General features: G+C 56.1%; 1 protein-coding gene across 2 annotated transcripts in view; it reads right to left on the reverse strand.

Annotated features, from left to right (window-relative positions):
- The window catches only part of ARNT2 (aryl hydrocarbon receptor nuclear translocator 2), a 146,957-nt gene that overhangs the window by 91,180 nt on the left and 36,000 nt on the right, over positions 1 to 19,777 (reverse strand). For both annotated transcript variants that reach the window (XM_021680694.1, XM_044917843.1), the window contains exons 4-5: positions 15,539 to 15,752; positions 11,586 to 11,799 (exon numbers count right to left, since the gene is read on the reverse strand). In XM_021680694.1, coding sequence (XP_021536369.1) covers positions 11,586 to 11,799; positions 15,539 to 15,752 — 428 coding nt within the window. The remainder of the gene's footprint in view (positions 1 to 11,585; positions 11,800 to 15,538; positions 15,753 to 19,777) is intronic.

A 19,777-nucleotide genomic window follows, 5' to 3' on the forward strand; every position in this document is an offset into this window, starting at 1 on the left:
GGTAGCCCGCGGTCACATGGAACAGACAGCACCGGGCATCCCTGCTTCCCAGCCGGGCACACACAGCGCATCCTGCAGTGCAGCCACGTCCGTCCACAAACACGGGCTGATGGGCCCACAGGCACCCACCAGTTAATGCAAATGCATCCACGGAAGGGATGGGTTTTGTGGCCCGATTCAACACGGCAAGTTGGGGCCACGGAAGAGGAGCCTCCGGCTCTCGCCACAGTTAAACGCATTTCTGGCAGAAGAGATGCGTCAGAGACAATACGGGGCCATGAGAAAGGGTCACCAAGGACCCTCCATAATCAGCTTTCTTAACATTATTTGGGTAGGGAAAGAGCTACAGGGAGTGGACCAGCTTCCCCGCTGGTCGTGCTGCCTGAGAACCCCGATTCCCCACTATCCCTGCACTGGGTTGGACAGTGCGCCCCAAAATGCATGTCTCCCCAGAACCTGCAAATATGGCCTCACTTGGAAATAGGGTCTTTGTAGACATAAATAAATTAAAATGACTCGGACTGGATTAGGGATGGGCCCTGAAGACAGGAGGACATTCTGGACCCAGAAACACAGGGAGAACGCTGTGTGTGGCCGAGGCAGAGATGGGAGGGATGCAGCCAGAGCAGGGAGCCTCAGGATGCCGGCCACCCCCGGACACCAGGAGACAGGCACGGAACAGACGCCCCGCAAAGCCTACAAAGTGAACCAAGCCTGCTGACATCCTGATGTCAGACTTCCGACCTCTGGAACCGTGAGAGAATCGATTCCTGTGGTTTTCAGCTGCCCGGTTTGTGCTCAGGGCAGAATCCTACAGCGCCCCAGCCCCCACGCACCGTCTCCCCTGCACACCATCAGCACCCTCACCACCTTGACTCCCCCAGCCGGCCCGGCCCCCCTACAACACATTCTGCGCTCCGCAGCTCGGTCACGGGACTCCTCTGGTGTTCACTGCCGTGGGAATGAGCATCCACTCTCCCCACCCTCTACCATGTCCCACCGGCCACCTTCAGCTCCTCACACACTCCCAGGGGCCCCGTCCCACCTGCCAGACAAGCCCAGTCCCGTATTACTTGTTCTCAATGCCCTATGAACTTTTCCTGCCTAACACACATCATGATGTGTGATACATGTTGTATGTGATTATTTCTTTGGCGTGTCTCTTCATTGCTAAACCATCAACTCCCCGAGAGCCAGACTGCACCACCCAGAGCTCTACATCCTCAACACTCAGCACAGCACCCGCACAAAGTGAGTTAGTACTCAGTACACACGTGCTAGACGGATGGATGCATGAATGCATGCACGCATGCAAAAGGGAAAGAGAGTCAGCGCATCGGCACGCCCCTCCGCTCCTCCTGAACGTGTGATGTTCTCCAGCACGGGCTGGAAGGGGGAATGCTGTGCCCTGATCACTGGGCAAAGCTAAGACAGCTCAAAGTCTACCCAACTTCCCTTGGCAACAGTGCCAAGATCCTCAGACACATTTTAGAGGGATAAGAGCATACAGCAGGGGGCGCCTGGGTGGCTCAGTCGGTTAAGCGGCTGCCTTCAGCTCAGGTCATGATCCCAGGGTCCTGGGATCGAGCCCCGCATCGGGCTCCCTGCTCAGTGGGAAGCCTGCTTCTCCCTCTCCCACTCCCCCTGCTTGTGTTCCCTTTCTCGCTGTCTCTCTCTGTCAAATAAAAAAAAAAAAAAAAAAAAAAAGAGCATACAGCAGAGCAAGACGGACACTTTGGAAGCCCACCAGTGCTTAAATAGGATTCTCAATTATTAGAAAGTGAAAGAAAGCTCTACAATCGCCAAACACCCTCATTAACATCATCCCATGGGTCATTCACGCACGCTTCAGGGCAGTCCTGCAGGGGACATAGCGCCGCCCGCACTTACAGATGAGGAAACTGAGGCCCGGAGTAGGTCAAGGCACTCACCCGAAGTCAAGGGCCATGAACTGTAACTGGCACCAGGTCCTTCTGCCTCCAAGTGCAGGGACCCTTCCACCACTCCCAGCTGCCTCCCCAAGCCCCCAAGCCCCCAAGCCCACCCCGGCCTCACCCCTGAGTCCCCCTGGAGAGCACGCGCACGGACTCTGCTCCCACTCATTTATCTGCTGGGACACCAGAGTGATCCTGAACCCAGCAGCCCGAGCTGGAAATCCATCCAGATTCATGAAATATCTTCCCACACAAAATATGAGAGCAAAAGACAAACAGTCCGGCAGCTTCAGCATGCTACGTATGAAGTGAAGCAAAACAAGGCAGGTTATATAAATAGCCACGAGAAAGAATTGAACTGGCGCCCAAGCAACATCGGGAATAAGAGATCTAAGCAGGCTGCAGTTTCTAGCGGGAAAGTCACCGTGACGATATGAAAAATCACCAGCCTGTGACTCTCAGGCTTCACCCTCATGTGCGTACACCGAGCACCTCGGGCAACACAACTCCAAACGCTTTTTGCGGTGGCCCAAGTGTTTGCTCCACCATTGAGCAATTTCCAAGGGGCCAAAATCAAATGAACATGCTTTTCTTGCCACTAAGACACTTTATTTCTATTTCAAACAACAGAAACTCAGTAACACCGTTAATAGCTGACTCAGATAAAATCAGGATTTTTTTTTTTTTTTTTTTTTGCTCCATTTATGTGTGTTGCCTAATAAGGCAAGAAACGGACTGCTGAGCATGTTTTGGATTTCAGACTCTGGCATCGGTCCAAGGACAAAGCCCGGGTGTTGCAAAGAAAATAAGCTATCTATTTGCAAGTATGGTTTTCATGAAGTTACCTTCATGACTGACAGCTGGAAAGAGACGGTCTTTTTTCCAGAACTGACACGGCAGGGGTGGGCTTCACAGTTCACACAACTCCTGAGGGACCAATGATCTGCCTGCCATTCTTCCCCCGAAGGACTCAACAGCACGGCTGAGGTCAACCTGGTTTGGTCCTCACCCTCTTCTGCGAAGTGTCCCAAACGGGCTGAGACCTTTCCCAGGCACGCATGTCCCAGGCCGTGCCCGCCGGGCTCCGTGGCATCGTGAGCATGGGCTCAATTCTGCTCTAGCCTGGGTCCTCTAGCCCTCGGGGCCTTGCTCTCCCGCTCTGCGCTGGAGGATGCCAGCTGCCAGCCCTGCAAACCTCCTCCTGATCCCAGGGGCGAGTCTGTGATGTGTGGACTTGCAGAGCGAGGTCCTGGGGCTGGTGTGGGCTGTTCTCGGGGCCGGCGAGGGGGGCAAGGAGAGGACAGCAAGCTCCAGAGAGCACTCGTACTCAGACGGCTCTTCCCAGATGCCTGGCCCTGCCCGAGACCTCCAGCCAGCGCCTGGCAGGCAATTGAAGGCTGGCCCCCGCCCCAGCTGCTACCAGCCCCCAACACACCTTGCTGAATTCTTTAGTGCAAGCTTCTCAAACATTTATGTGCATATAAATCCCTTGGGGGGGTTTCATTAAGATGTCGGTGCTGAGTCAGGCCCCCTCGGATGGGGCCTGTGGTTCTGCATTTCCACGAAGCTCCCAGAGGTGCAGGTGCTGCTGGCCCACAGAGCACCCCACTAGATCTTACCAGGCTTTACCTTCCAAGGACAAATAGGACATTTCACAAAGGCTTACAGTCCCACTTTTCTGAGGAGGAAAGCTACAGTCAGAGATGAAAGTTACAGTCAGAGATGACAAGGGCAAACAGAAGTGGACTCAGTCCAGGTGACGTGGGGTCGAGTCCCAGGACAGTGGCCCCAGACCGGCGGTTCTCAAACTTCAAGCGTGCATCAGCACGACGTGGAGGTGAGTCAAAATACAGATTACTAGGCCCTCCAAGCTCCTGATCCAGTAGATCGGGTTCCCGCCAAGAACGTGCATCCCGGACAGGTTCACAGGCAGCGAGACCACAGATCACACTCTGAGAACCACTGCACGAGATCACGCAGGACCCCGGAGGCCCCTGGGGCGAGGGACCCCAGTGTGGGCTCTGACACCATTCACCATCCGTATGCCCTGAACCCCATGACGGCTGCCTGCCTGGCCCCTGTGTCAGGGGCCCCAAAATCCTGGGCTGGGCCACTTTGACTGGACTGGCTGGCCAGGCCATGCCGAGGCTATCGAGGCTTCTTTGTATCTGGATGTCCCCAAAGACACAAAAGCTTTGTCTTCATCGACAACGAGCTCCACTTTGTAGCACCTGTTTGGCCTTAGCTGTGTGGCCCTGGGCACCTGTCGGGGAGCCCGAGCTTCACGCTCCTCTCCTGCGATCTGGGGTCAACAGCCCCCCGCACGGGACTGTGATGAGGCCATGCGAGCAACAGTTCTCAGTCCAACTCTGTGCATCAGAGCCACCCGGGAAGCTTTTCCAGAGTAATCGTGCCCAGCATCGTCCCCAGAGCCTGAGCGGATAACTGTCACATCTCCCCGTGTGATTGGTTCTAATGCTCAGCAGGGTTGATATCCACTAAAGTGGTTAAAAGAAAAAAAAAGTGATATAAAAACGTAAGAGCGTTCATTACAGTTGTTAATATTTCGCTGTTAGGATGAATGAGAAATAAAAGCAAAATGCACCCAGAGTCCCGCAGGTGTCTCCTCTCCCAGACAAGCAGGGAGACTGGAGCGGATGACCAGCTTGAGTGCCTCACAGAAACAATGATGACAGGTCAATGAGCAGAGCCGCCTGAACGGGGGTCCCCGGTGGCCCGCTCTCATGAGCTGCTATCTGGGCCCAGACCAGGGTCCGGCCAAGTCCTGTGACCCAAGGCTGAAAGCATCTCTGGACTCTGGGAGATGGGGAGCTTAATCACAGCTGATTGGGACTTGTGACTCATGCACGAGGGGCCTTCCGGCCGGAGCCCTCAGAGACCCACATGGCCCGGGCTCTCCCCAGATTATCACAAAGAATCTGGGCTGGAACAGCTGGGGGGGTGGGGGGTCCATTCATTCAGCAGCAGCTGGGAACTCCTGTCTGGGGTGGGGAAGGACAGGCTGCATCCCACAAGACCTTTCCTTGGCTGTGCAAACAGGTATTTGTTGAATGGATACATAAATGGTTAAATGAATTAGCAACTGGATAAAGAAAGGGAGGAAGGGAGGAAAGGAGGGGAGAAGTGGGGGGTGGAGGGGGGGCAGGGGAGAGGGAAGGGGAGAGGGAGTATGGAAGGAGGGAAGAATTCACCCTGCTTTGGCTCACAGGCCTCTCCAGCGCCACACAGTGCTAACTATTGCAAAGTTTTTCCCTATATTGAACCAAAATGCTGACCCAGTTCTCTGAACAAAGGAAGAACGGAGCACAGAGGTGCGGTGTGGGGGGTAATGGGCCAAACAAACCTGGCTCCTTACAGTCCACGGGTCACCCTTTTCCACACCCGAGGCCCAGCTGGGGAGCTGGGCACTTCCTACACAGGGCAGCGCTCCAGGTCCCGGATGGGAGGTCTCCAGTTTCTGCTCCCCGGGATCAAGGTCTGCCGGAGTTCAGCGGCCTCGGCGGGGGTGAGGGGGGAGCTTGGGGAAGGCCACAGACACAGAGACCTCGCTCCCTCTGGGCTCCCTCTGGGCTCCCTCGGGCAGCTCACTGTGCTGCTTGCCATCTGAACCCCACCCCTTGGGGCAGGATCACCTGGAAAGCTCTGGGCCTCTCCTCAGCTCCCCTCCTTCCCCACAGCATGTGGGCTGGGGCCCGGGTCACTCAGACATGCACAAGAAATATTTCCGCAGCAAACCGGCCCCTGAACTTTTATCTGATCCCTCCCATCTTCCACACCTCCAACTCAGGAGCCTGTAACCCAAATATCCCAAGCATTCCCTGGAAGATGAGAATGTGCTCCGCATCCCGTAGAAAGCCCCATTCTTTCCCGTAAGGATCACCTCTAACACCACGGAGGCCAGCTTTCCCAGCCGGCCAGTAAGCCTTCCTCCCATCAGTGAGAGGGCCCCGATTTCCCGTGGGGAGTCACCTCCCCCTAACCTTTAGGCCCACGCGCCTGGGGCAGAGACCTGGCCTCACCCCCTAGCTGAGACTCCCTCGTCACCGTAACTGGGCAGGGCGGGGCGGGTGGCCCACGCAGAGCCCAGGGAGCCAGTCCTGGGATATTTGCTGGAGCTCCCAGAGAAGGCAGTCTGTTTCTGCCGGTGTTGCTGAGCTGGTAGTAAAAGCTCAGAGCTGCTAAGAAACACCTCTGCTGGATGAGGAGGGCCTGCCTGAGAATCCGCCCAGCCCAGGCCATCCCCCTTCTGGGTACAGCGTCCGCCCTAAAGGAACTGCAATCAGGATCTCAAAGAGGTGTCTGCACCCCATGTTCGCAACCGCCAAAATACAAAAACAAGCCTGATGCCCCCAACAGATAGACGGACACAGAAAACGTGGTATACACGTACAATGGAATATCATTCAGCGTTAAAAAAAAAAAAAGGAAATCTTATCGTTTGCGACAGCATGGATGAACTTGGAGGCCGTTATGCTAAGTGACATGAGCCTGTCTCCAAAAAAGCACTGCATGATTCCCTTTCTGGAGAAATCTAAAGTAGTCAACTCAGAAGCGGAGAACAGAAGGACGGTTTCCAGAGGCTGGGGGACGGAGAACTGGGGAGGTGATGCTTACTGGGTACAAAATTCCAGTTATGCCAGGTGGATATGTTCTAGAGTCTGCTGGGCAACACTGTGTCCGTGGTTAACAAGGCAGAAACGCGTGCTTTGAAACACGGTATGAGAATAGAGCTCATGTCCAGTGTTCTTACCACAAAAACAGAGGAAGAATGAAAAGAAGAATAAAAGGAAGGAAGGAAAGAAGGAAGGAAGGAAGGGAGGGAAGAAAAAAGCCACAAAAAAACCACGAGGAAATTTCCGGCGCTGCTGGACATGCTGAGCACCCTGACGGTGGTGATGGTATTATGGTGCACGCATATGTCCACACTCATCGAAGTGTACGCACTGAGTATGTGCAGTGTTCTGTACATCAGCATGCCTAACACAACAAAGCTAGGAGATGGGGAGAAGACGTCCAGCCGATTCTTGTTACCTACCATAGTTAGGTTTTATCGTCGCAGCAAACACCAAGTTTGCAAACACTGAGCCGCTGCTGCAGGGAAGACGGGCTCCTGCCAGCCTCCGGACACAGCCTGGTTGTCACCCCGTGGATACAGAACCGTGTCTTAGGTGTGTTTCTGCATGAAGACACCTTACCGGATGCTGTTCTCCATTACCCCCAAACTGCCAGCCACCAGCACCGTGCCCCACATCTGAGAAGCTGCTCGGACACACGACCGCCCCTTGCACTCAACCACCAGCACTCGAGGGTCACTTTAAATTGCAAGATCACCATCAAAAAGCACAAAAATGCAAACAACAAGGCACGGAATACACTAGAAAAAGAGTGCTAATTTCCAGCGAAAAAGGGCTGGAACAGAGGGCAGAGCATCATCTCATTTGACCTTGGCTAAAAACGTGCGCACCCGTGACTCCAGTCCTCAACCCCCCAACCCCCGCCCACACACGGGTGCAAATGCCCGCGAACGCTCCCTGCACACTGGTTTTGGGGTTACAAACAAATTTTGCTAAGAGGCAAATTTACAAGTGCAAAGCCGCGGATAATGAGGAATGACTGTTAGCAGTGTTTGATCAGTGTCTGTGCCTGAAGCCGGAAGGCCCTTCCAGGGACGTGAGCCGATAAGAGTTCCTTTTCCACTCAAACCAGCTGGGGTTGGTTTTCCGTCACTTGAACCCAAGCTGGCTGCTCAGCCACTTTTCTGTAAGCGTAGAGGTCTCTGGGGGCGCCTGGGTGGCCCCTTTGGGGGAGCGTCTGCCTTCGGCTCAGGTCATGGTCTCAGGGATCCTGGATCGAGCCCCACGTCGGGATCCCTGCTCGGTGGGCAGCCTGCTTCTCCCTCTCCACCTCTCATCTCTGGGAGGAAGGCACCACCACCTGGTGACCCGCCCCTAGGACCCTCTAGAATCCCATGTCCTCAACGTTCCGATCACGCCTACGAACGGAAAGTCCCGTTGTCCCCAGGCGCTGGGGGACAGAGCCTCCAGGTTTACAAGCAAGAGTTACTCAGCTTCAGATGCGGGTCCCTTTCAGCTCCTGCCAAGATAAGCCCTTGAGAGACGTGGGGCTCTCACGAGCCATGACGAGAGCACCTCAGCCATGCCCACCTCGGCCCACCGCCCATCCAAGTCCTGGGGAAGGAACATGCTCGTTCCTGAGCGTCCGGGGCCGATGCCGCCCGTCTCCCCATGGGCCCTGCCAGCCAGCGAGCAGGCCCACGAGGTGGGGTGCCACGGGGCCCGTGGCCCGGGGTGTAGCTCTTCATCCTCCAGCTTCTCCTCCAGCTCCCCCCATTTTTTGAATCAGTGCATTCAATTCTACACGGGGGCCATGGGCAAGAGTGGAGAATGGGAGCTGGGAATTTCCTGGGTGGGGAGGAGGGGAAGGAGGGTCAGGAAGGGAGACTCAGAACAGGGCCTCGGGCTGCCTGCCCGGCTTCTTCTCTATCAGCACCATTGCTGTGGGCGAAGGCTCCACCCTCCCTGCCTGCATGAACCCCAGCAGACGGAGCCTGGCCCCCGCCGCCGCAGGATGCCCCCCACGACACGTCATCCCCGCCTCTGCAGCGGGGACAGGTAACTCCACCGGTACCTCAGCCACAGACCTGTGACTCTGCGCAAGCACCCCTCCCCGGGGGCCCCGCCAGTGCGGGAGTGTGTGGGCCCGCCGCCATCACGGGGCGACTTGTCCCCTCCTGCCGAGCCCACTCAACGCCCCGCAAGCCAGCGCAGGCCACCTGCAGGTCCCACGGACGAGGCCCGGCCCCCTGCCCCACACTCTCCCGTCCTGACCCCCACTGGGGGGGCCACAGCCCTGCCTGCCAGGCCTGCAATGAAGAGACAGGAGGTTGAGACTCCAGTCCAATGACCAGAGGCATCATGTCATCCCCGAGGTTTGTTATTCTGAGTTTTAGTACAGCTATGTGTTGGCTGGTCGGAGAGCCCAGCCCCTGCCCCCGTCCTGAGTGCCCGCGAAACCCGAAGCCCGTCCAAGCCGCAGCTCCCCGCTGCACTGAGCTCTTCCAAGCTCCCCACTGGGTTTATGAGCTTTTAGGTTGTATGTGCTGGGAGTCACCTCACACCTCTGCAGCCCTGGGAGAACCAGTCCTCTCTTCCTCCCTGAGCACAGGAACCCCTCCCCAGCCTGCCCTGCTCCTCGTAAGAGGAGCTCAAGTGGAAGGAAGCTCAGAGGCCTCGCTGGTCACCGTCCACCAGGTCTTCTCTCTTCTTGGGGGAATGCCTCCACTACCCGAGCTCTGGCGGCTGGGGCCACCGTCCAGGGCCCACCCCAAGGACACTCTGTCCAAATGGGGTTCACACTGTCCCTTTAAACTCTGCCATTAAAGCTTCCCATGGGCAGAAGGGTCCACTCCGCTCCAGTGAGTCAGTTAGCTAAACCCATGGCCAGAGCCTGACCTCCCCGTGACCATCACTCCCGCCGCCATCTGCCCCAGCCCGGGCTCTGGACTGGGTTTCACAAAGTCACCTCCTGTGGTCAGACACAGAAGTCTAGGGAAAGACGGCTCTTTACGGAAAAGGCGATTTTAGCTGTCAACAGCTAAATTTATTTATTTTCCTTTTCACGTCCCTCTGGAATGCTTAACTTTGTAAGGTGTCTTTCTTAGAAATTTCTATATGGAGCTCTCTAATTTGGCTCAAGGCTGGGACAGCAGAGCGCGTCTGAGTCTGTTTTAGCGTCGTCGTTCAACCTACGCGTGGAGCTCCATGCCGGGCCAGGTGTCACGGTTACAGAGACACGAGGGGAGCATAGCACAGACCCCGTCCTCACACCCGAACCCCCCGCCCTCCCCCTCCTCTTAATACGTCACTGACGCCAATGTCAAGAACGCTACCAGCATCTCCAGAAACAGCTGTACTCTGTCGCTTCTGGAAACTTTCAGCTCCGTCTCATCAGGAGTGTTATGGGCTGGACTGGGTCCCCTCAAAATCAGTATATTGAAGCCCTAACCCCCAGAACCTCAGAACGGGACTGCATTTGGAGATGGGGCCTTTAAGGAGATGATCCACGTTAAATAAAGCCATGAGAGTGGGGCCCTCATCTCCTGTGACTGGTGTCCTTACAGGAGGAGAGAGACATCAGGGGCGCCCGGCCACAAAGCAGACCCGTGAGGACGCAGCGAGCAGGTGATGCCGACAAGGCAAGGAGAGAGGCTCCGGAGGAACCAAACCCGCCAACATCTGGATCTTGGACTTCTAGAGTCCAAGACTGACAGAAAATAAATTTCTGCTGTTCAGGCCACGTTCTGTGGTATGTCTTATGGCAGCCCGAGCAGACTCATACAATCAGCAAAGCACTGACTCATTCACCAGGCTTCAGCTGAACGCCTACTATGTGCAAAGCACTGAGGGAGGCTCTGTGGGCAGACAGAGAAGTAAATGCAGACCCAGCTGCTCTCGATACGGCAGGGGCCTGACAGCACAAATATATCCACCCTACAGAGGAATGCAAATATTACAGCACAGTCAGCCCTACTCCAACACTTGTTCGGAAAATGCAAGTGTGTTCTAATGTGAGCAACTGATGGGGGAAACAACCTGAGCATAATGTGAATTTTGTGTCTGCTTTTGCGTGATTTTGTCCGCAAGAAGCGCTACACACGGAAAAGTGCACCCAGCCGAACGGAACCACACACACACACACCTCGGACACCTGCCAGTCCCAGGTTGTCATGTGTTATGAGTCAGCCCATCCGTATCTGCTGTCACAACTCTCTTTTGACGTCTAACTTCACAGGTCCAGAGCCATAGTTATGCTTATATTTATGAATTTCTTAAGCATTTAATGTATAAAATTATGCTCCCATCTCTACTAGGTTCCTATTCTTGTTTTCCTCTGTCAGTGATTCATTCCTGACTGTGTGGTCCTAACCCATTTCTTCCCCATGAGCCCTGCAGTTTTTATTTCAAGAGTTTGTATACTGCAGTGATTGCCAGGAACATGCATGTTGCATTATAGCAAAACGGGCTTTATTTAAATGTTGCAATAAGGAACTCCATGGCAGCAAACTAAAGCCTAGGTAATAAACGACCATGATCAGGATCACACGTAATGCAACACTTGAGGCATAAACCTTATTACAGAATATGTGGTGCTGGCTAATGTACCAATATCGCCTCCTAGTGACAACATCCCCTAATTGCAGGTAAAACACAGGAAAAAAAAAATGAATTAAAAAAATTCATGTATTAAAAATGAATTTTTCAGGGGCGCCTGAGTGGCTCAGATGGTTAAGCGTCTGCCTTTGGCTCAGGTAATGATCTTAGGGCCCTGGGATCGAGCCCCTCATCGGGCTCCCTGCTCCGCGGGAAGCCTGCTTCTCCCTCTCCTGTTCCCCCTATTTGTGCTCTCTCGCTCTGTCAAATAAATAAAATCTTTAAAAAAAAAAAATGAATTTTTCAAAAGTTCCAGAGTAAATGAAGCCATTGCACAAGCCGAATCAAATATATGCCCTCACCTTTAGGCAACTTTTTCTGACCTCTAGCTTCCTGATCTGTTTACTGAAAGACATTTGTGTCCAGGGTCAAACAGTCTCATGGAGTGAGCCACACTGACCTGTCATCGAGTTTTCTGAGGTGCACAGCTGTTCCCTCAGCTTCTCCACGTCGTCGGGATGCACCTGTTCATACAAGGTGCTCCCAAACCACTCTGACTGGGGCTGGTTCAGAACAGGGGTGACGGAGTCAGACACGTAAATCACTCGTCCTGTCTCTGCCGCGACTACAAACAGAAATCCATCGGCTGCTTCGAGGATGAGGTGCTTCAGTTCCTGGGAAGAAAAGATCGAGATGAGGACAGAGCACGGACAAACCCAGTCTAATTAAATTTTCACATCAGCAACCTTCAACTTTTATTCCCTCACTGTGACACAAAAATAGTTTCAGAAACTCTGATTTTTATAATTGAAAAATAAGCTTAAAATGCACAAAGCTTGTCCTAGCTCTAAGATTCAGCTACTGTAAACACTGTTGGCCCTGATTTAACCAGCCCTCTCTTAGGGAGAGAGGAAACTTCCAGCCCGGCGGGGATGGAAAGCAAGGAGTGATCACCAGAAGGTGCCGGGCTGCCAGAGGTGTGAACAGCCTCACCTACATCTTCAAACTGCACAAGAAGGGCCCAGCACACAGTGCTCGGTACAAAAGGTGGCAGGAAGGGAAGGGGAAGAGAGACTGGAGAGCGAGGACAGTCTCCCAGCCACTGCCCCATGATGGTGGTGCACGCCCGCCGCCGCCTCTCGTCCTGCACTCCCAGCTGAATGCTGGCAGTGGATACAAGAGTCTCTCCTCACATCAGCACATCTGCCAAACGTCCAGAACTCCTGGACAGACAGAGCAATGCTGGGAGGCGGCCCGGCACAGCCCATTGTCCATATCACTTCACAGTGAGAAGAGAGGTTAGTGGCCCCAGCCCTGGGGTCACATTGACTCACCAGGCTCATGACTGTCAGAGAAGGCAGGAAGAAAGCGGCTTGGAATCAATGAATGGGCAGCAGGAAGCCCTGCCATCATCCCCAGAGGGGTGTGAATGGAGCCGAGTCAGCTTTGTTAAAAGATGTCTTTTCTTTGCCTGAATGCAGCTCAAGTGCGGCTGCCTACGGCGTCCTTCTCACATCAAGCTCAACGCAATGGGCTCCGTTCCTCGGGCCTGAGGCGCTAATGCCCCCGCCCCCGCACGCCCCTGCGCCCACAGGTGTGTCTCCAGACACCCCTTAGGCGGACGACATTCCGAAGAACAAAGGTCAGCAGTCGGCAAACACTTCTTGCTGGGAATCCTTTGTTCAGATGTCACCTGGCACAGAAGCCTCAGGGGAACACCAATTATGCACCAGCTGCACACATGCAAAAGGTGGGACCCTGACGCCACTGGCCCAGCCCCAGGGCGCTCCAAGGACCCAAAGATCAGAAAACGGGGGTCTGCTGCTCGTGAGCAGAATCTGGGGGGCTCTGAGCCCTTGGCTGGGTCAGAATCCTTACATCCTCTGTCTGGGAATCTACGGGGGAAGGAGACTATACAGCATTGTCGAAGGAAAAGTTTATTTTGTCCATTTCCCTTGCTTTGCACTTCTGCTGATCCGTGTCTCCGGGCCGCTCCCTTAGCTCAGAGAATGGGTCAGCGGTTTTATTTTCAGTGTCGGAAGAGCTTCCAACAGGAAGGACTGAAACATGGAGCAGGATGTCTGGGAAAGCTGCAGGACGGGGGCAGAGGCTGAGGGCTGTGGGAAGGTTTACGGGACGGAGCCTCACCTTCATCACGGCCCCTCTGTCCACCTCCCCCACGCCCACCCCCACCCCCACCCCAGGTTTGTCTTCTGGGAGCCTGTCACTCGTGATCAAGGTCCCGAGCCTCCGCTCTCTGGTTAAACCAACAGGAAGGCTTGCGAGCGTGGGTTCTGGAGGAAAAGAAGGCTCTCATCCACAGCTCTTAGCCGTGCACCTCTGGGCATGTTACCGTCCTCAGCTTCCGTTTCTTCCCATGGTTCTTCTCAGTGGGATTTTGTGAGGTTAAATGAGGTCTTGTCAACTATCATATGATTTCACTCATATGTGGAATTTAAGAAACAAAACAGGATCATAGGGGAACAGAGGGAAAAATAAAACAAGATGAAATCAGAGAGGAAGACAAACCATAAGGGACTCTTAACTCTAGGAAACAAACTGTGGGTTGCTGGAGGGGAGGGGAGTGGGAGGGATGGAGTAACTGGGGGATGGGCATTAAGGAGGGCATGTGATGGAATGAGCACGGGGTGTTGTACGCATCTAATGAATCACTAAATTCTACCCCTGAAACTAATAATACACTATATGTTAATTAATTGAATTTACATAAAATTCAATTCAATTAACAAAATAAAAATAAATGAGGTCTTATGTGTGGAGGCTTGGCAAGGGCTTGGCACACAGTCGGTGCTTAATAGATGCAGCTGCTGTTAACATCAACCACGTGCCAAGGAACCAAGGGAGAAATATGGGCTGGACGTGTGGGATGCGCATGACTGCCTTCTTCCTCACTTCCTAATCCTCAGTCATAAGAATGAGGAGCTTCATTTCAAACATAGACCCGGAAGGATTTCTGTGAATTAAGAGCAGATAAAAAGCCTTGTTCTTACCCCAGTGGCTAGGGGGCACGTAACACGTTTCTGTCCCCCCTTGATTACACTGTGCTCAGCAAGCCCCACAACCACAGGAGGTGGGGGCGGCCCCTGCGTCCCCTACGGAGGGGGAGACGGGGCTGGGCGCCAAGCTCCCGGTCCTCCCGGTCACGGCCACGGCACAGCCACACCCCCTCAGCCCTGCGAGGTGAGGCACCCCATGGCCCCCAGGATGGCGGAAGAGGACGCCTCTGCCAGAGCGCAGGCAGTCGCCCGTGTCCGCTCCTTCTCCTTGTCCTTTTTCCGAACCTCACCCCCGACTCCAACATAGGTCCCAGCTCCAGCAGAACGGACAGTTCTGTCTCCAGACTCGCCTTTTGCTCCTGCCTCCCCCGAGGCCCTGCCTTCACGTTCCCCCCGTGTCAAGCCCCCGCTCCCCATCTCTCTGGGCACGCTCTGGGGCCCCCTCAGAGCCCAGCGATGCTGGGGAGCCCTGGGGACGAAATCCTCCCTCACGTGGGGCTCTGCCCCTCCTGCACCCCCAGACCACGTTGTCCCACGACCGCCTCACGGCCCGTCCCCCCGCCCACCACCACACACCAAGGACTTCCAGATCCATCCTTCTGTTCATCCTGCAAAGCCCTTGGGGTCAGGGAGGCCCAGAGCCCCTGTTCCTTTCAGAGATGAGCCAACCGAAGCTGACAGTGTCTGTGGGTTTGCCCTCCGCGTGGCGCCCAGGAGGGCCGAGCACAGAGCACAGGCCTTGGGTTCATGCAGTGGTTTGTACAATCTGTAAAATACGACCCCCGCCCCCAGCCATGGGGCGTCTTTGCTCTTCCCGACCCTTCAAGCCCCGTCCACCTGTGAGAAGGGTGACTCCGGGGCCCAACCCACCTGCGCCAGCTCCCGGCCCGGCCGCCGAGCCGTCCATGGACACTCTCCGGGCCAATGGCGGAGCCTTTCTAGGTCACAGCTTCCTTGTCTACACGGCAGGGACCAATACTTGGAGTACGTGCAAAAACGCATGGAGAAAGAGGACCCCGGCCCGGCCAAGAGCACCGGCCAGCGGAGCGCCCGCCATGCTGATTCTGTCACAGTGATCACCACGGCCGTCCCAAACTGCCACCAGCCTGGCGTCAGCACCACCGCCCACAGGACGTGCGTCACACGGACCAGCTCCATGTCACACACGGCACACAGTGAGGCTCACGAAGGTTTACGGGACACGTAAAAGCAGAAGGCTCAAAGTTCACGCAAACACTGCCGTGAAGAAAGGAAGTGAAATCTCCTGATCTCACCCGTTCCTCAACCTGCCCCTCTTCCCCGCGTCGCTTCGCTCACCCCGGGGACAGCTACTCTGCCCCCTTCCCACAGTGACGCCGCCAGCCGAGGAAGGCCCGCGCGCAGGAGACCGCGGTACCTGCTCCGTCAGGAAGGAAGGCTTGTAGGCGCCGTCCGTGGACTTGTTGCCGGTGCCCCTCATGGACTTCATGTGTGACACGGCCATGCGGAGGATGGTGAGCTTGTCCGGCTTGCGGGCCAGCGCGCTGCACGTGGGCACCATGTCCGACAGCTCCGTGATGTACTGCGTCATCTTGTTCCGCCGCCGCCTCTCGATCTCGCTGTGGTTCTCTCTTCCCGAAAGCACAAGAGCAGGGCGGGGGGAAAGAGACGCGTCAGATCGGGGGTCACCATGGAACAGGACAAAATAGGGCACATCCGTGGGCGCCAAGGGACCGAGAGCCACACCGCCTCCTAGCGGCTGGTGCTCTGCACGCTCGCGGGCGCGGCGGCTCTCAGACGCCCTGGTCGGCCTTTGTCTCTGCGCGGGCGGCACACAGGCCGCTACAGGGGCCCCGTCTCCCCTGGAAATGTGTCCCGAATCTTCCCACCACTCCCACGCACCCAAGTGTGCTTCTCTAAGCACAGACAGTTCAGGCCGCAGGAGGTGAACCAACAGGGCTCCATCCGCACACCGGGATCTGCGCGTGGCGGGCGCGTTCGCACATGCCTGCTCGCTCATGGAGTCACGGTCCGCGGGGATGTGTGCCTTCCTTCGGCCCTCGCGTGAGAAGCACCACATGGCCTCGCCACCCTTCCATCACTGAGTGGGCGGCAATGCCACAGGCAGACCTCTGCTCTAGGCCCCGCACACCCACCGCCAAGAACAGGTGCACCCCTGGCTTATTCACCCCGACTGGCCAATTAAAATCTAAGCAGCACCGTGAGGGATTACTGAATTCAATCTCTGATGTGTTAAGATGAAAAACTAGCAGAAAGGACGGTCGAACGTTTGCATCTTGGTATTATTACCTTTAGAATGAAAGAGAGTAAGAGCCAACTCAGCTTCACAACCCTGACAGGAAGCTGTTACTGGGGTTTAAAGAACGGTCTGGAAAGACACGAGACGTCTGCAGCAGGATTTAGGGCTTCACCGGGGCTCCGAGCAGGAGGGACACGGACCGCACACAAGGAACAATGTGGATGAGGCTGCCTGCCCGCCCCGCGTGTACCGAGTCGGCTGAACACCCACCCTCCCAACCGGGCAACAGATGGGCCATCGGGCACAACCCCACGCCTGCCCCAGCCGCGCACACTGAGGGCCCCTGCCCGCGCCAGCAGGGGAAGGCAGGCCCGCAGCAGAGCTCACGGTGCTGGGGCGAGCTGACCCCGGCAGCCCAGCGGGCACCTTCCCCCTCCGTCCGAGGAGTGCTGAGCCAGGCACCATGGGGAGGGGACGAGAGGAGACAAGATCGCCCACTCCCGTCCTCCGGCAGCCAGGGGGTTAGCCAGGAGGGTGAGGCAGCGCCTTGCACAGTGGAAATGAAGCCTGGAGAGAGCTAAATGCTGTGAAAGGCACATGGAGCATAAAAACCACAGGGCAGAGAAAGGACAGAGGCGGCTGCCCAGGGGGCCACGGCGCTGGAGAGGCGGACCGTGACCCAGCAGCGGGACCAGCAGGTGTATTCTGGGAGGAGACCAGCAGGGTCAGAAAGGCGCGGGCAGGCCGGATGGAGGGCAGGCTCAGCCTGGGAAGCAGCGAGGAATGGGGAGCACGAGAAGTGGGGGTGCTGCCCGATCCCGGAGGGAAAGCTGGGAGAACCGCGAGCTGACAGCTGAGCCCCAGGAGTGCTGCAAACTCCCGGAGGTGGCGCCAGGGCCCGGCTCCTCGGGGCAAACACCGTGCAGGGAAGGACGCCCACCGTTCGGGAGAAACGGCTCTCGGGTGATTGGCTAGGGCTTGCTTACTGTGGGGAGACGGGAGGCAGCCACAGGAAGGAGGTGGGGGCAATCACGGAGAAAGGGGGCACTCGGTCAAGGCATTCCCGTGTGCTCCAGGAACGCCTGCTCCTTCCCTGGAAGATCCTCTCCACCGTTCCAAAGTGGGTAAAGAAGTCGCGGGAGCCCACCCGGAACCGGCCTTCCTCGCCGTCCCCCTCCCTGTGCCCTGCACCGTGCACCCGGTGCAGAGCTCTGGCCCCGGGACTCCGGGGAAGGCTGGGTGAGCCTCCTCGGGCACTCTGCCCCACCCCCCCAGGCCAGCTTGCAGATGGGTAGGAGACACCATGCAGAAAATGCTGCCCGGGGCTGCGGAAGGGGTTGTGACGCTGGGCAGGAAGTCCGGCCACTCAGGGACAGTGGTCACGATGCAGGATGCAGCCTGTCCACTCCGCCCGCCCCGCACGCCTTCCCTCCTGTCTCCTGCCCAGAAGCTCTCCTGAGGCGAACGTGCGTCCTCCTCCCTGATAGCAGGAACACCCTTCCCGTCCTGGCCAGCCCTCCCCGGGCAGCAGGGCAGAACATCAGGAGAGCCGAGAAGGCCCAAGGAAAGCCATTTTGTGCAGCCCCACGGCGAGGCTGGCCACAGGCCCTGCGGGAGGACCCACAGAGGCACAGCCAGCTGGGAAGTTTCCCTGGCTTCTCAGGCTTCCCCAGAGAGGCAAAGGATGTTCCTTCCCTGGGAAGGAGGCAGGTGCCCTGCCCCTCCCCCCCCCGGGGGGCCAAGCAAAGCAGTTTTCTGCAAGGCACCCGTGTGTCTAGGCTGAAGGTAAGGTTCCGTGCAACACAGAGGTGGAGGTGGAGAAAGCCCCAGTCCTCCAAAGAGGGGCCCAAGCCCAGCCTCTGATCACCCCTGCCCGCACAGGACACACCCCCTCCATGTTTATATAGCAGCTTCCAGCTCCCCAGGGCCTCAGCGATCACCGCATCTGACCACCCCCCCCAACCACCCTCTGTGGAAGAGGGGCCTGAGACTCAGAGAGGTGCTGACTTGGCAGGACCTGAGCCAGGCTCCTCAATGGCGTGCTCCCTGGTCCTGGATCTGGAGCCAGAATGCCCCTGCCTGAGAGGCAAAGACAGCTAAGGCATCAAGGGGGAGGGAAATGCCTGGCAGCTTCCAGAGAGACACAGCTCAGGACGACTGATGACCCCAGAGATGATTTCCTCCCCAACAAAGTCCTGCTGTTATCCGGACACTGTCACTGCAAGTCAAGCTTCATCTCTGCAGGACAGAAGCCGAGGAGGGGGCAGCCAGACAAAGTGAGAAAGGCACCAAAACCACATCAAGCACACGAGCGCCAAACATCTCTACGAAGAGCAGACCGGCCCACATCGGCCTGAGGAGAGAGAGCGGGCTCCACCGGAAACAGATTTCATTCCAAAGCATCTTGACCCTAATCCTAACCCCAACCCACTGAAACCAACCTCCCAACCAAACTCCCTGCTCATCTGGTTGCTTGTGGGCCCCTCTCTAACAAGGTCAACCCAGCTTATCTGGAACACCCTTCTGGTTCATTAGATCCAAGGAAGCTGAGGCACAGAGAAGTCTAGAAAGTCTGGGAATGTTCCTCTTGGGTCTGCTGAATCTCTCCCTGCTGTAAAGAGAGCTCACATGGCCAAGGCACGTGTGCCAGACAGGGTGGCCGGTCAGATGACAGAGGACAACCCTTGCTGCTTCCTGGCCATCCTCCCTGCCTCAGAAGTACTTCGAGCATCTTTCCACCTAGAAACAAGATACCCAGCTTTCTCAGCTTAGACAATGCACAGTCTAAGAATTATGGGAAACAACAACACTCCACTTTGTCGGCCAGGAAAGATCTCTGCAGGACGCGCCCACCACGCAAATTTCTTCCCTTATCAACGGGGCTTTCATCATCACACAGGGTGGTAAATTCAGATGGAAGGATTAAAACTAAAATATCATCACAACCTGTCAAACCGGAAAAAATGCACACGAGGGTAAATATTGCACAGAATCAAGGAGAAAGTATCAAAATAGGTGGGATGAAGAACAGAAGACCAACCCTGTAGAAACCTGCCAATCACGAATATCCTCACTTTTGGATAACGTTAGAGGCTCACTGGCTAAACTCTACAAAATATAAGCCGTTAACTCCGGGAAGAGACAAGTCACCCAGACGGCGGGACCTCAGGAAGGACACTTAGACCCATTCGCGAAGGGTGGGAGAGCCCAGTAAAACCTGCAGGGTTTGGGGTTCCAAGCTTACGGGTCACCCCACGCCCGTGGCCGGGTTCACAACCGCAGACGTGAGAGCGTCTGCAAGGTCGTTTGGGTGTTTGGAGAAAGGGTACAGAATGAGCCCAAATACGACAAAAATCCGGTTGATAACACACAGTGACAAGAATGACAGGCTTGGGA

The sequence above is a fragment of the Neomonachus schauinslandi genome, chromosome 9 (genome assembly GCF_002201575.2).
Source record: "Neomonachus schauinslandi chromosome 9, ASM220157v2, whole genome shotgun sequence".
Lineage (NCBI taxonomy): Eukaryota > Metazoa > Chordata > Mammalia > Carnivora > Phocidae > Neomonachus > Neomonachus schauinslandi.